Source organism: Muscardinus avellanarius (genome assembly GCF_963383645.1).
Source record: "Muscardinus avellanarius genome assembly, chromosome: 13".
Lineage (NCBI taxonomy): Eukaryota > Metazoa > Chordata > Mammalia > Rodentia > Gliridae > Muscardinus > Muscardinus avellanarius.
In genome coordinates this window covers 67,890,794-67,906,563 of record NC_137799.1, presented here as the reverse complement: position 1 = coordinate 67,906,563, position 15,770 = coordinate 67,890,794, and the positions used below count along the sequence as shown (strand labels likewise).

Here is a 15,770-nt window from a genome sequence, read left to right as displayed (position 1 = left end):
TCAGGCCTATATCTTTGGATGCAAACCTGCTAAACAAAAGACTAGCAACAAGCATTCAAAATCACATAACAAAAATCATACATCATGACCAGGTAGGGTTCATCCCAGGGATGCAAGGCTGGTGCAACATATGAAAATCAATCCATGTAATTCATCATATAAACAGAACCAAAGAAAAAAAAATCATATGATCATTTCAATAGATGCTGAAAAAGCATTTGATAAAATCCAACATCCATTTATGATTAAAAAAAAACACTGTAGAGAATTGAAATAGAAGAAACATATCTCAACATCATTAAGGTAATCTACAATAAGCCCACAACATTATATTAAATGGGGAAAAACTTCAAGAATTCCCCCTAAAAACAGGAACAAGACAAGGATGTCCATTATCACCACTTCTTTTCAATATATTTCTTGAGACCCTAGACAGAGAAATAAGGCAATAAAAGGAAATCAGAGGAGTACAAATAGGAAAAGAAGAACTCAAACTTTCACTATTTTCAGATGGCATGATACTATACCTTGAAGACCCAACAAACTCAACCAAAAGGCTCATAGAACTGATCATCAAATTCAGGAAAGTGTCTGGATACAAAATCAATCTAAAAAATCCGAAGCTTTTCTGTATACCGACCATAAATCCATTGAAAAAGAAATTCAGAAAATACTTCCACTCAGGATCACCCACAAAAAAAAATATAATACTTAGGAATAAACTTAACCAAGGAGATAAAATAGCTCTACAAAGAAAATTATAAAACATTGAAAAAGGAAATCGAAGATCTTGGAAAATGGAAAGATCTGCCATGCTCATAGATAGGCAGAATAAATATCATTAAAATGGCCATCCTTCCAAAAAATGATCTACAGATTCAATGCAATGCCCATTAAATTACTAAGAACATTCCTAACAGACATAGAAAAATCAGTCCTTAAATTCATTTAGAACAACAAAAAGCCCAGAGCAGCCGAAGTAGTTCTCAGCAACATAAAACATGCAGGAGGAATTACAATACCTGACTTTAAACTATACTACAAAGCCATTGTAATAAAAACAGAAGGGTAGTTCTGCCGGGTGTGCTGGTACATGCTTGTAATCCCCACGCTTGGGAAGCAGAGACAGGAGGATCGTGCAGGTCCAAAGCCAGCTGGGCTGGCTTAAGAGACCCTGTTTCCAAACAAAAATATGAAAATAAGTGTGGGAGTATAAACCAGAGGTAGAAGGGTTTCCAGGAACCCCAGTACCACCAAAAAAAAAAAAAAAAAAAAAAAAAAAAAAAAAAAAAAAAACCAGCATGGTAGTGGCACAAAAACAGATACATAGACCAATGGAGCAGAATAGAAGACCCAGGAACAAGTCCACACACTTACAGCCAATTGATTTTTGACAAAGGGGCCAAAACCATACACTGGAAAAAAGACACAAATGGTATTGGCAAAACTGGTTAACCATATGTAGAAAATTGGATATTAATCCCACTTTCTCACTCTACACAAGCGTCAATTCATGATGGATCAAAGACTTGGAAATTAGACAAGAGAACTTAAGGCTCCTTGAAGAGGGCATAAGTCAAACACTGCAACACATAAACACAGATAAAAACTTTCAACCCCAAAGGCACAACAAACTAAAAGGCAAATCAATATGTGGGATTGCATGAAACCAAAGAGTGTCTGTAGAGCAAAGGAAACTGTCAAGAACCTCAGTTGAGAGCCAACAAAATGGGAGATTTTCACCACCTACTCCTCTGATAGAGTACTAATATCTAGAATATACAGAGAACTCAAGAAACTCAACACTAAAAAATCAAATCATCCAATTAAAAAATGGGCAAATGAACTAAATAGACACTTCAAAAAGAAGAAATTCAAATGGCCTATAAATGCATAAAAAATGCTAAACATCATTGGCAATCAGAGAGATGCAAATCAAAACTACCCTGAGATTGCACCTTACCCCAACTAGAATGGTAACCATTCAAAACACAAACAAGCCGGGCGTGGTGGCGCACGCTTGTAATCCCCGTGCTTGGGAGGCAGAGACAGGAGGATCGCGTAGGTTCGAAGCCAGCCACGCGCGCTGGCTTAGGAGACCCTGTTTCCAAATATAAAAATGTAAAAATTGGTCTGGGAGTGTAGCCGGGAAATAGAAGAGCTTCCAGGAACCCCAGTACCACCAAAAAAAAAAAAAAAAACAAAACAAAACAAAACAAAACACAAACAATAACAAATACTGGCGAGAATGTGGAGGATTGGGAACTCTAAAACATTGCTGGTGTGATTGCAAATTAATGCAACCACTTTGGAAAACAGTATGGAGAATCCTCAGAAGAATGGGAACAAATCTACCATTCAATCCAGCAATACCACTTCTGGGTATCTACCCAAAAGAAAGGAAACCAAACTACCAAATTAATGCATGTGTATATATGTTCATAACTGCACAATCCACCATAGTCAAACTATGGAACCAGCCAAGATGTCCATCAACAGATGAATGGATTACAAAACTGTGGGATATGTACACAATGGAATTTTACTCAGCCTTTAAAAAAAACACAATTCCAGCATTTACAGGGAAATGGATGGATCTTGAGTACATTATGCTAAGTGAGATTAGTCAGTCACAAAAATAAGAAATCAGATGCTTTTCCTAATATGTGGAAGTTAAGGTGAAAGGGGTCTTAGGAGGAACTCTAGGTGAAAAAGGAGATCCTATAGAGGAGCAAATGAGGCAGCCTAACTGTGGCAATGGGAGAAGGGGAGAAGGAAAGTCTTTAAAGTGCATGATGTACTAATTCATATAGTCAGCCACTAAACCAAGCATGAGAGGGAGTGGTGGGGAGGGAGTGGTGTGGGGACTGGGAACGGGCTGGCTGAGTGATGTGTGCATTTATGTCTACACAAGTTTTTTGCTTCATCATGATTTATAAATACATTGCACCAATAAAAATTTTTTAGAAAAGGAATTCACTAAAGTAACGACTCGGGACATGTATGTGGTAAAAAAGGGTTTATCAAATTAGCTCAATAGTTCAAAGCACTGTAGTCCCAAGTTTCTGAATGCACATGGAGAACTGGAGGAAATAGCACTGATGGAGCAGTTTAATAGCTGAAGTCTCAGAATTGGAATGACCACTAATTCAGTCTAAGTTCTGGTCTTACACCTGTCAGAACTTGTTGCCTACATTCAGGGCCAGGACTTCCTCTTCCATTATATAAACCAATCATCTCATCATGACCTAAAGTCATGTAATCTTAGCTGTTTCATGATCCAGTCAAGTTGTCAATCCAAACTAACCATCACAAATCCACTTCTTGTCAACTTGGCTTCTAACCCTGTCTCTTTAAATATTATTAACCTTCAAATAAAAACAGTATCAAACTCTAACCTAAGTATTCCACATACAACTGAAAAAGCACATGTTAACGTCCCTTGTATAGGAGGCAGTTTTCTGAGTGATGCTTACTCCTGATACTTAGATACTATAATGTATATTAAACAGAAATTAAGTACTGATATTAAGTCCATCAATATTATGGTACATGATAGAGGAATAAAGAAAAATAGAGAACAGATATATCTGCTTAGTACATGTGCACATGCATACTATTCTTAACAAAATAGGAAATTTATGGTAATTACAACCTTTATTTCTGTAACTAGTCTCATGCCTGTAGTTGATACTTATAACTAGCTTTTATTCCTCATTCGGTATTACCTCTTTATTCAGCCAGCACTTCAGCAGGTCTTAGTTTTTTACCTGGAAGGGTGACCCACACCTTGATTCCTGGATTTGAGACATTTTCCAACCTGCTTAGATTAGGCTGTTGTAGTTTTCCACTGACTTTAATAATTGGACATGGCAATACTAGTGACGCTTTAAGGAACCTCCTGCTTTACAGACATCTGCTTACCTCCATTGTGGAGTGATAGTCCAATTTTCCCTTGGTAATCTGGATTAGTCACCCCTGACAACACCATGACACTATTCTTAGCCTGTTGACTCAAAGGCATGAAGGGTCCAGAGTGGTTAGTGGAGAGTCTTCACTTCCAGTTTAGTGAGATCTTTGTTGTGCCTACTGGTAGAAGTGTTCCCATTTCTAGAACTAAGACCTAGAGCCAGCAGAGCATAGGGTTGTGGGGACAGGAAGCAAAAATTTTGCTAGTGGGTCACAAGGAGTAATGGTGACTAGTACCATTCTTGTTTTTACCCTTTGATTCCTGAACCCATGAGTTCTGGCTATAGGGAAATTAGTATCATAGAGAAGATGCTTATTTCAAGAATATACAACCTTCTGGAGAACCTTGCCTAAGTCCTGCCAAGTACTGCCACCTACTTGGCATAACTGAGTCTTAAGGTTATTCCACTATTCTGTCAAACTAGCTGTTTAAGGATGGTGAGGAACATAGTAAGACCAGTGAACCTATGAACATGAGTCCATTGCCACACTTGTTTGGCTCTGGAGTTCCTTGCTCATAAGCAGTGCTGTGTGCAGTACCATGATGGTGAATAAGACATTCTATAAGGCCATGGATAGTAGTTTGGGCAGAGGCTTTGCATATAGGAAATCAAATCCATACCCAGAGTAAGGACAAAGAATTACCCCTTCCACAATGGAAGGGGCCCAATGTAATCAACCTGCTACCAGGTTGATGGCTGATACCTGGAGAAGTTCTGCCATGAGGAGGACTTAGCATTGGTCTCTGATGCTGGAAGATGGGCAGTTGGCAGTGGCTGAAGCCAGAGAAAACTTAGGAATAATAGGCATGGAAGAAGATCTAGAAGCTGAAGCCAATGGAATAAAAAAGTCTCTTCAAAAACAGATAATTTTTCAAACATAGAAAGTAAGATCAATATACAGAAATTGGAAATGTATAGAATGCTTATTAGACAAGAACACAGAGAAAAGGTTCACCATACAACATAGTAATCAAATTGACTAATATAGAGTCCAAAGATAGAATCTTAAATGCAATGAGAGTAAAAGACTGAGTGATATTCAGAGGCAAAACAATAAGAATGACTCCAGACTTTTCAAATCAAGATATGAAACACAGAAGGGCCTGAAGCAACATATTCAAAACCCTGAAAAACAAAACAACAAGACCCACAAAACTTTGGCCAAGACCATTCTATCCTGCAAAGATATCTTTCAAATCTGATGGAGAAACAAAAATCTTTCATGACAAACAAAAGCTGAATTTTTGCCTTCCAAACCAGCACTAGAGAAAATACTAAAAGAAATGTTAAAAATTAAAAATAAAAAATAAATACCAGAACCAGAGAAAGGATGATATTTATCAAATAAACAACTAAAGAATAAACACTGCCTCAAACAGAAATTACAACTCAAAATGTTAAGAATTAAAAGCAATTTTTCAATAGTTATGCATAGGAGCAATGGCCTCAACTAATTAAAATACATAAAGTCGCAAAATGTACTAAAGATCATAATCCAATGAAAACGCTGCCTCCAAGAAATGTACCTTACAGGTAAAGATACTTATAAACTAAAGGTAAAGGGCTGGAACAACATAATGCATGCTAATGAAACCCAAAGACAAGCAAGAGTTTCAACTGTCATAGCATACAAAATAGACTTCAAACCTAAACTTACCAGAAGAGACAAGTCATTTTTTTACTGGACAAGAGAACAATCCAACAAGAGGATATAATGTTAGTCAACATTTGTTCTCCAAACATAGGTGCAACCACTTTTATAAAACAAACTCTTTGTGAATTAAGTATCACATGGATCTCAACATGGTAATACTGAGAGACTTCAAACATTCCTCTCACACCACTAGACAAATATTCCAGATAAAAGACCAGCAAAGATGCATCAGACTTAATGAACACATACACCAATGGACCTACAGACACATACAGAATATTCAATCCATCTACAGCTGAATACACATTCTTTTCAACTGCTTACAGAACCTTCTCCAAATACACCATTCTTCCAGAAGTGATCTACAGATTCAATGCAATCACCATTAAAATATCATTATCATTCTTCACAAATTTATAAACATCAGTCCTTTAATTCATATGGAACCATAAAAGACCCAAAATAGCCAAGACAGTTCTGAGCAATAAGAACCATGCAGGAAGCATCACAATACCTGACTTCATCTGTACTACAGAACCATAGTAATAAAAACAATATGGTATTGGCACAAAACCAGACACATAAACCAATGAAACAGAATAGAAGTTTCAGCAACAAATCCACACACTTACAGACTATTGACTTCTGGCAAAGGGACCAAAAACATACACTGGAAAAAAGACAGCCTCTTCACTAAATGGTGTTGGACAAACTGGTTGTCCATTTACCATTCTCAGCCTGCTGTTGAGAGGTTATTGATATAATATACACATTATATCAATACCTTCAAAGCAGAGACAGGGTATCTTGGAGAAAATTTACAATTTAGACATTCAGTAAACTCTCCAGGTCCTCAGTAGAAATTGTGAGGTCTCTACCCAATGTCTGAAATAGAATTTAAGAAAATAAAAGTGTACCTGCTATTACAGTACAAGTGCTCATACTGGGAGTGTGATTAATTAGTTCAAGTTGGTGGGACAGATGTATTGGCTCACTAGATAGATTCATTCTAAAGGTCATCAGTATCAGTCCTTTTGTCATACAGCTGGAATGTATAACATTGTACACTTCATTTAAATTCAGATTAAAAGAGATCTCAATCATAACAAGAAACAAACAGGTAATTCTTAGATGCTTCCATGGGTCATACCACTTCCATTAACAACTTATCAAAAAATGTGTGATATATAGGAAAAACTGTGCATTTCTGTTTTTATCACATTTAACCTCACTATGTTAGTATAATTGTAATGTACTAATGAAATTTAAAACATAGGAGTCACTGAAGAAAGTACCAAGAATCCTATTATGACCATAAAATATTATCAAGTGCATGCAAGTACATTCAGATGTAGTTCACAGCATAGCACTTATAAGCACAATTACCAAAAAAATAGTAAATTTAATATAGTAAGCTTTTATTAAGTTTGTACAGTTCCTATGTTAGTTTATCTCAGTCACAAGTGATGGTCCTTTTATCATTAAGTTTTAAAAATCAATATATGGAAGGCATGCAATGCCAAGTTCTTCTTTTGTACATCCTTTAAGACAACATTTATCCGAGTATCCTCTGCGTTTTCTTTGGGGATGATTCCCCCAAAATAAATTATGTAATGTTTTCATTTTGTTTGGACTTTTCTTCTGAAGTATTGCACTCTCATAAATATATGGATTGACATCACGTAATGAAGAGAATTCTCTTGTCTTTTTAGTAAACCAGTTGGCGTTTTTGTACTGATACTCAAGTGGTGACTGAATCTCCTGACTGTTTGTTGCTTCTTCCTGAGAGATAGTAGTAGAGGCTATTGATAGACAAAAAAACAAAATAAAACAAAACTTACTTTAATAAGTCTTCCCTTTGGTTTAAATTTAAGGTTGAAATACTAAAAAAGCTGGTTATTACAAAGCTCATATTTAAAATAAATATAGAAGTATTTATTCAAAAGCAATATATATTTTATATCTTAATAACATCTATTTTTATCTGGGTGTAGTGGCACATATCTGTAATTCCAGCACTTGGGAAACCAAGACAGGAGGATTGTAGGTTCAAAACCAGCCTTAGAAACTTAGTGAAATATTCAGCAACTTAGCAAGACCCTGTTTCAAAACAAACAAACAAAAAAAAACAAAAAAAAAGGGAGGGAGGTATAGCTCAGAGGTAGAACACCCTTGGGTTCAACCCAGGACCACACACAAATATATATAAATATATATTTATATTTTAACTAAAATAATGTTTTCATATAAAAAGTCTTAGAATCTTTTGAACATTTTGTCATTTAAAAAAAATTTTTTTATTGGTGCACTGTATTCATACATCATAATGGGATAAAAAAAAACTTTTGTAGACATACATGCACACATCGCCCAATTAGCCCCTACCTGATCCCCACCCCATTCCCTCCCCATCCCTCCTTCCCATGCTTGGCTTAGTGGTTGACATCTAGTATTATAGCAATTTATCCAAAATTAACAATGATAATCTCACAGAACAGTTTCATTTGTCTGATACCAAGCTTTTGATGACTTAAAGATAACATTTCAATATTTCTTTTTGCATTCTTTCTTACCAGAGAATATTTTTTTCTTTTTTTTTTTTGGTGAAACTATCATACATTTATTTATTTATTTTTCAGAAAAAATCTATATTAATGTGGAATATAGATTCTAGATACCCAAAACAATCTCTAAAAAGAACAAAGCTAGAAGATGTATATTTTCTGATTTCAAACCATATAAAGCTACAATAATCGAAACAGTGTAGTACTGTTATAAAGGCAGATATATAAACCATTGGAGTTAAATAAAAGCCTAGAGATAAATTCTTCCCTATATTGTCAAGTTATTTTTGACAAGGTTTCCACGAACATTTGGTGGAGGAAATAATAATCTTTTAACTAAATATTGTTGAAAAATAATAATTACATGAAAAAGAATAAAATTGGACCCTTACCTAACACTATATACAAATATTAACTCAAAATAGATAAAATACCTAAATATAAATCTTAAGACTATAAACTTTTAGAAGAAAATCTGAGTCATTAAACCTCACAACATTGAAATTGGCAGTGATTTCTTGGATATGATTTCAATGGCACAGGCAACAGAAGAGTATACAAACTCCCTAAAAATTAAAAAAATATTGTATATCCAAAGACAATGTAAACAGAGTTAAAAGTTACTGATAGAATGGGATAAAATATTTCCAAATGCTATATCTGAAGGTATATTAATATTCCAACTAGAAATCCTAAAATTTAGCAACAATAAAAGCAAACAATACAATTTAGAGATAGGTAAAAGTCTAACATAAATAATAAATCTCCACAGATAACCAATCTTAGTTGTCTGTTGGCTGGAAAATCTTGTTTCTCTGGTTCTTCTTTGTAGTTAATCTCTTTGAGTATTTTCTCTAGCGCTGGTTTTGAAGACATAAATTCCTTCAGTTTCTGTTTGTCATGGAAGCTTCTTATTTCCCCATCTAATTTGATAGAAAGTTTTGCTGGGTAGGAAATTTTTGGCTGGAAGTTGTTTTCTTTCAGAATTTGGAATATGTTACTCCAAGCCCTTCTGGCTCTCATGACTTGGTTTGGGAAGTCTGGAGTGATTCTAATTGGTTTGCCTCTGAATGTCACTTGGCCCTTTGTTTTTGTTGCCTTTAAGATTCTCCCCTTCGCTTCCACATTAGTCATTTTGACAATTATGTGGCGTGGGGATCCTCTTCTCCGATCCTGTCTAAAGGGAGTTCTATAAGTTTCCTGGACCTGTGTATCGACCTCTTGCTCTATATTTGGAAATTTTTCTGCTATTACTTCCTTGAAGAGATTGTTGATCCCTTTGGTTTCACCTTCTTTTCCCTCCTCTATTCCAATTATTCTTAGGTTAGCTCTCTTAAAATGGGCCCTTATTTCTTCAATGTCAGATTCCTGCTGTCGGGGTTTTTTTTCTAAATTAGAAACTATGCATTCATTTTTGGAGTGATCATCTTCTAAGAGTGAGATTCTATTCTCCTTGTGGTCTAATCGGTTGTTTGTACTTTGAATTGAGGCCTTTACTTCATTAATTGCATCCTTTATCTCTTTTTGGCTCTCTCTGAATTCTTTTTGAAACACCTCTATTATTTCTACAGTTATTTTCCTGATTTGATCTTCTAGAAATCTCTGAATTTCTGTTTTATCGGGTTCTGATGTTGTGGGGTTGTGGGCATTCATTGCTCCAGTGTTATTCCTCTTTCCCATGATTTCAGAAGTTTGTGCCTTCTCTGGGTTCTTCCCTTGGGTCACTAAGACTTCACTTAAGGTGCTCTGGATCTCAAGTCTGTGGTATCTCAGTCCCCACTACTCCTTTACTAGGTTGTATGGCAGAGTCTCAGACCCAGGGAGTCAATCGAGGCTGCTTTAGACCATGGGAGGTGCCAGGTTGGGCGTTCTCCTATGGTGTGATAGCTCTGCCACTGCCACTCCCCCACTGGGTCAAGTCCCTGGGAATGCTGTACTGGGATTTCTTCTCTAGGGGCTGCAATTTGACTCACTGTTGTCGAGTGCGCCGATTAAGCTGTAGTGGACTCAGTGAATTCGCTGCTGCTGCCACCATTGGCAATATGGCCCCACTGCCACGCCCTCGGCTGTGAGGCTGGCATATTTCTTCTCTGGTTTTGCCCTCCGCTCTGAGTCCCTGCAGGGTGTGCTGAGCCCAGCCCCTGGGAGCTTTAGATGCTCTCTGTGCCGAAAAATCTGCCGAATCCTGCCTGGCTGTTCCTGCAGCGGCTCACCTCGGCTTGCTGTCTGCCGCTCCTCTCTGGAGCCTGTTGGGCTGTTTTGTGCATTGGTCTTGTGCCGTCCGGTGAACTCGCCGCTGCCACCAAAAATAAGGCGCTGCTGCCGCGTCCTCGGGTGTGAGGCCGGTGTGTCTTCTCTGTGGCTCTGAGCTCTGTTCTGAGTCCCCCTCCTCTTTGGGGCCTGGTGCTGCAAGGAAAGATGGCACCTGCCGCTTCGCCCCACCGCTCCGGCAGCAGCACTGCGATCTGGTTTCTTTCTGTGTCTCGTTTTTCCAACCCTCTTTTTCTCTGTCCCTTGTAATTACATTTTTTGTTTCTCTGCTGATGGTGTTTTCTGACTATGAAAGGCGCTGATTTTGTAGTAATAGAGATTGGTTGTTAGCGGGGCTAGTAAGCCCCGCTTTTCTCCGTCACCATCTTCCCAGAAGTCCTCTTTTGAACATTTTGTAATATCATTCTTATTGAGATGTCATTCACACACCATAAAATGCAGCTTGTAAATCAGTGGTTTTTAGTATATTTACAAGGTTACGCAATAATCACTACTGTATAATTCCAGAACATATCTACATTCCCCCCAGTTAAATCCCCGGACAGTCACTATTAGAAGTCACTCCCATTTCTGTTTTCCCTCTGGTCCCTAGCAACCTCTACTCTATTTTCTGTTTCTATAGATTTGCCCATTCTGTATATTTCATATAAATGGAAGCATATACTATGTGGCATTTTGTGTCTTTTTTTCATTTAGTATGTTTTCCATGTTCATCCATGTTGTAGAATGTATAGTTTCTTAATTTCTTTTATGGCTGAATAATTATTTTCCATCATATATATATATTCCCATTATATTTTGTTTATCCATTTATCAGTTGATGGACATTTTAGTGGTCTCCACTTTTTGGCTATCATGAAGAATACTGCTATGAACATTCATATACAATTTTTATATGAATATTTTTTCAATACTTTTGGGTAAATACATAGGGTTGGGAGTTATGGACCATATGATAATTTAAACTTTTCAAGCAACTGTCAAATTATAACACAACAGCGGCACCATTTTACGGTATTAACACTGATAAATTAGTGTTTCAATTCCTTCATTGCCTCACCAACACTTGATATTTAGAGCAACATTCTAAACCCATTTTTATTATAATTATAAATAAAGGAAACCCTACAAATCAATGGGGAAAATGATTGTTTAGTAGAAGGTGTTTGGAGAACTAGATCCTTAAACATAGAAAAAAAGACTTGCTGAGAAAATGAAGATAAGATACTATCTCTACCTAGAACAGAGTAAAAAGTGAACTCCAGAAGAATTAGGTACATAATATGAAAAGAAAAACTCTAAAGTTAACAGAGGAACAGGAAAAGACCTCTCATGCATAACTTCAAAAGTAGGAAAAATTTAAAAACCTATTTCTTGATTATATAAAAGTTTAAGCTTTCTGCCAAACAATACCAGTAGACAAATGGTATAAGCGGAGAACATCTTTTTAATATCTAAATTCAACAACTGATTACTATTGCATTTATATATTTATATTTTAATAACTCTTGCAAATCAAATGGAAAATTACTAGTTCAGCAAAAAAAAAATGGGCAAAATACATAAGCAGAAAGTTTTCAGAAAGAGAAAAGCAAAAAATTTAAGGTTTGGGAAGCACCATATTCTAGCCAGAATTTAGGACATGATGTCTGCTTTGTGGTGCCACATTCTGGGGTAGATCTTTGAAATGTGGTTCACACCTTCAGGATCCACTACCAAGAAGCATTCACTTTTAGATTTAAGTTGTATATATATATCAGTATACCAAATTATCTTTTTCTGTGTTAGATTCAAACAGATTATCAGAAGGCTAAAATTGTGGATAAGTGACTTGATCTAATACAGTCATGTGTCCTTCTGGGAACAGCTAAATGAAAATTAATCAACTCCTCAGTCACGCCATATGTAAGAGAAGTGGCAGAATTACACAAACATCTCTGAAACTTCTCAATTACTCTAAACTGAAAATTACCAGGATAGAGCAAATGTCATCTTTCCTTATAGACTAATAGCTTTTAAAATTTCTAAACTAATTCAAACCCATTTTTTCTTCTTCCACACATTTCAAAACAAATGTGGTTTTGTTGGCACATAATATTTCTACTTCAAGCCAATTGTCCTTTATACAGTCCCCATACTGACAGGTTTAATTGGTATAACACTTCTGAAATATTATCAAATAAGTTTTTATTTTCTATGGCTCTCATTTTGTTGTAGATTCCCTCTCATTAAATTAATGACATTTATTCTTCCAAAAGAATATAAGAAACACCTAAGGGAGTTGTCCTTAATCAGCCCTCAATTTTAAAGTTGAACATTATATTTAAAAATTTGTCCTCAGGCCAGGTGTGGTGGTGCACACTTGTAATTCCAGCGCTTGGGAGGCTGAGACAGGAGGATCGCACAGGTTCATAGCCAGCCTCAGCTACTTAGTGAGGCTCTCAGCAACTTTGTGAGACCCTGTTTCCAAATAAAATATAAAATAGGTCTGGGAGGATAGCCCGGAGGAAGAAAACCCCTGGGTTCCACCCTCAGTACCACCAAAATAAATAAATAAATAAATAAATAAATAAATAAATAAATAAATAAATAAATAAATAATAGATACAAGAGATTAGGAAACCATCAATATGAGGGAGAGATGCTGAGTAATTTCAATTGCAGAAAGCTTATCTGGCTCTGCCCGAAAGGATAGATGAGGACATCGAAGCATGAGAGTTTGGCATTTAATGTCAAACTTGAGCTTAGAGAACTTTTTTCTGATTCATAACTTTTGGGTTGAAGCAAAGTCCTCAGATGTCATTTTGGACTAAAATGTGTTAGTCACAAAGTGTAAAAACATAATTGGGAGATACTCATATATTTGAAACAAAAATATTCTTCCTAAAGACTGCTTGGAAGCATGAAGAATATATAGAATATAGGTTTAAGCACAGATTGAGTGCTTTTACTTTGCTAGGCATTGCAGATAAAAATGTGCCCCTAACAGTTCCCATACATGGTATGGTATGCTATGCAGAGATGGCTATACGGCGGTGAGACTTGTGCATTTGGTTTGAAAGCTCTGTATTCAGTTTTGAAATTCTTTATCTTTGAACTTGTAAATCAAGTGCAAGTACATGAGCTTTTATGAATTGTGATGGGAGAATAGAGCACGAGGGTGGGCAGAAAAGACATGTACAAGGACATTTTAGTACATTTGGCCCTTTTCTGCTTTTTTTTTTTAAGTACTGGAGATTAAACCTAGGGACATTCAACCTCCGAGCTACACCCCCAGCCCTATTTTTTTTATTATTCATTTTGAAACAGGGTTTCACTAAGTTGTAAAGGGCCTCTCTAGGTAGCTGAGACTGGCTTTGAACCTGTGATCTCCTGTCTCAGCCTTCCAACTACTTGGGTTACAAGCGTTTGCCACCACGCCCGACTTCCTTTTCTGCCCTGAATTTTTTCATCTTGCTCTGGGTTGAACCAATTATGTAACACGTCCTGACAAAAGTCAAATAAAACTACTACATGGGCTAGCAACAGCGGTATAACCGAGAATGGAGCATTGACTACAAAAAGGACAATGATGGCTTCACAGAAAAAATGATGTCAGGCTCTGAAAAACAAAGTTTTCCAGATGGACAAGGGTACTTCAGAAAGAGAAAGCTGGGTAAGAAAACTGTTCTTATAAAAAGGTATGTGCTTGGCTGGCGTGGTGGCGCACGCTTGTTATCCCCGCGCTTGGGATGCGGAGACAAGAGGATTGCGCTGGTTTGAAGCCACCCGCGCTGGCTTAAGAGATCCTGTTTCCAAAAAAAAAAAGTATAAAATAGGTCTGGAGTGTAGCCCGGAAGTAGAAGGGTTTCCAGGAACCCCAGTACCACCAAAAAAAAAAAAAAAAAAAAAAAAAAAAAAAAAAAAAAAAAGAGTATGTACTTATGTGTACACTTATTTCTTCTAAGTTTTTTTTAAAAACGATTTTTTTCGAGGAAATGTTTTATGTTCCTGTGTACAAGACACAGATTTGTTTTCTTGTAGAATTCACTGTCTGGAAGAGCAAATTCAGGGATAGGAAACGTGTGCAGATGAACAAAGATGCCCTTGGCTTAAATTTTTACCTGGCTTCGTGACTCTTCTCCCCAACCAAGAAGGAGTCTGGGAGCTTCTGAAGTGCTCAGGTCTTGACCTGAAGTGGGTGAAGGTTTTGACCTGCGAAGCCTGGGAACTCAGCTGTGGCCTAGGGGATCCCTCCTCAAGCTGGAACTGGCTCCAATCAGTGCGGCCACAGAGTTTGACTATTTCTTTCAGCAAGTGTCTGCCACACAATTTCCTGGTTCTGCGGATGTCGTGGCTCATCTCACAGGAGAACCGAACCAGCAGGAGCCCAAGCCACAGCTGACATAAACTGAAGAGCTGCGTCATTCCTGCCCCCAGCCAGGGGCTGTCCTGCAACGGCCGCCTGCCCAGCGCCCCTTCGCACGCACCCTCTGGGCATCCGCAGACCTCGGAGAACGCCCAGGTGAGGCACGAGGTGGGCCTCTAGCCTTCCTGCAACGCTCCGGAAGTCAAAGGTAACAGGTTCCAACTCTCCAGATAAGTGTCCAAAATAGTCCCTCTCCCTGGTTTGGATTATTTTTCTTACCTTCCTTACTAGGAATCCCTAAATAACACCCAAGGACGAAGGGTCCTTGTTAATTGTCTTTTCTGCCATTTTGCCTGTTTTTTTGTTTTTTTTTTTTTTTAATGAGGTTCCTTCCTTCCGAGAAACCTCTCATCTCTATGGTGTTTACGTTGGTAAATAAGTGTACATTAACTTGTGTGTTTGTATAAAGAAAAATTTGGTCTGTTTCCCCAAATCCCCAGGCTTCAGGAAGGCTAGGCTTACGTCTGTTCTTGCTTTTGGCAATCAAATATATGTTGAAACATATATGTTAGAGTATATGTATGTGTATTTCACAGTCAGACTCAAAGCTGCTTTTGATAATTCTTACAAGTTTTGCAGGCAGAGATAGGCCTTATCCTCAATTTCCAAAACAAATAGGGATGCTGTTCTGAGTCCCCTGGGGTAGAAGTCTGTTTTATTATTTTATTTAATTAATTAGTTAATTAATTTTTGGTTACTAAAAATGGAGGATTTTCTGTTGCCAAATTGGAACTAGCTTTAAGAGGGACTCCAAGAAGATTTGCCTTCCATGAAGTGCAAGTTTAGATGGGATAATTTTTCTCAGGAAAGATGAGTCAAGAAAGTGAAGTAAGTACAGTTGGTATGAGTCAATTTATCATTTAATTTTATTTTATTTTATTTTTGGTGGTGGTACTGGGGTT

General features: G+C 37.1%; 1 protein-coding gene across 1 annotated transcript; it reads right to left on the bottom strand.

Moving 5' to 3' along the window:
- Nucleotides 1-7,113: 7,113 nt before the first annotated feature.
- Nucleotides 7,114-14,867, bottom strand: INSL6 (insulin like 6; the record flags this gene model as incomplete). Its single annotated transcript, XM_080708989.1, has 2 exons — nt 7,114-7,427; nt 14,564-14,867. The coding sequence occupies 2 exons, from the start codon at nt 14,865-14,867 to the stop codon at nt 7,114-7,116; spliced, it is 618 nt and encodes a 205-aa protein (XP_080565115.1).
- Between the last annotated feature and the right edge of the window lie 903 nt (nt 14,868-15,770).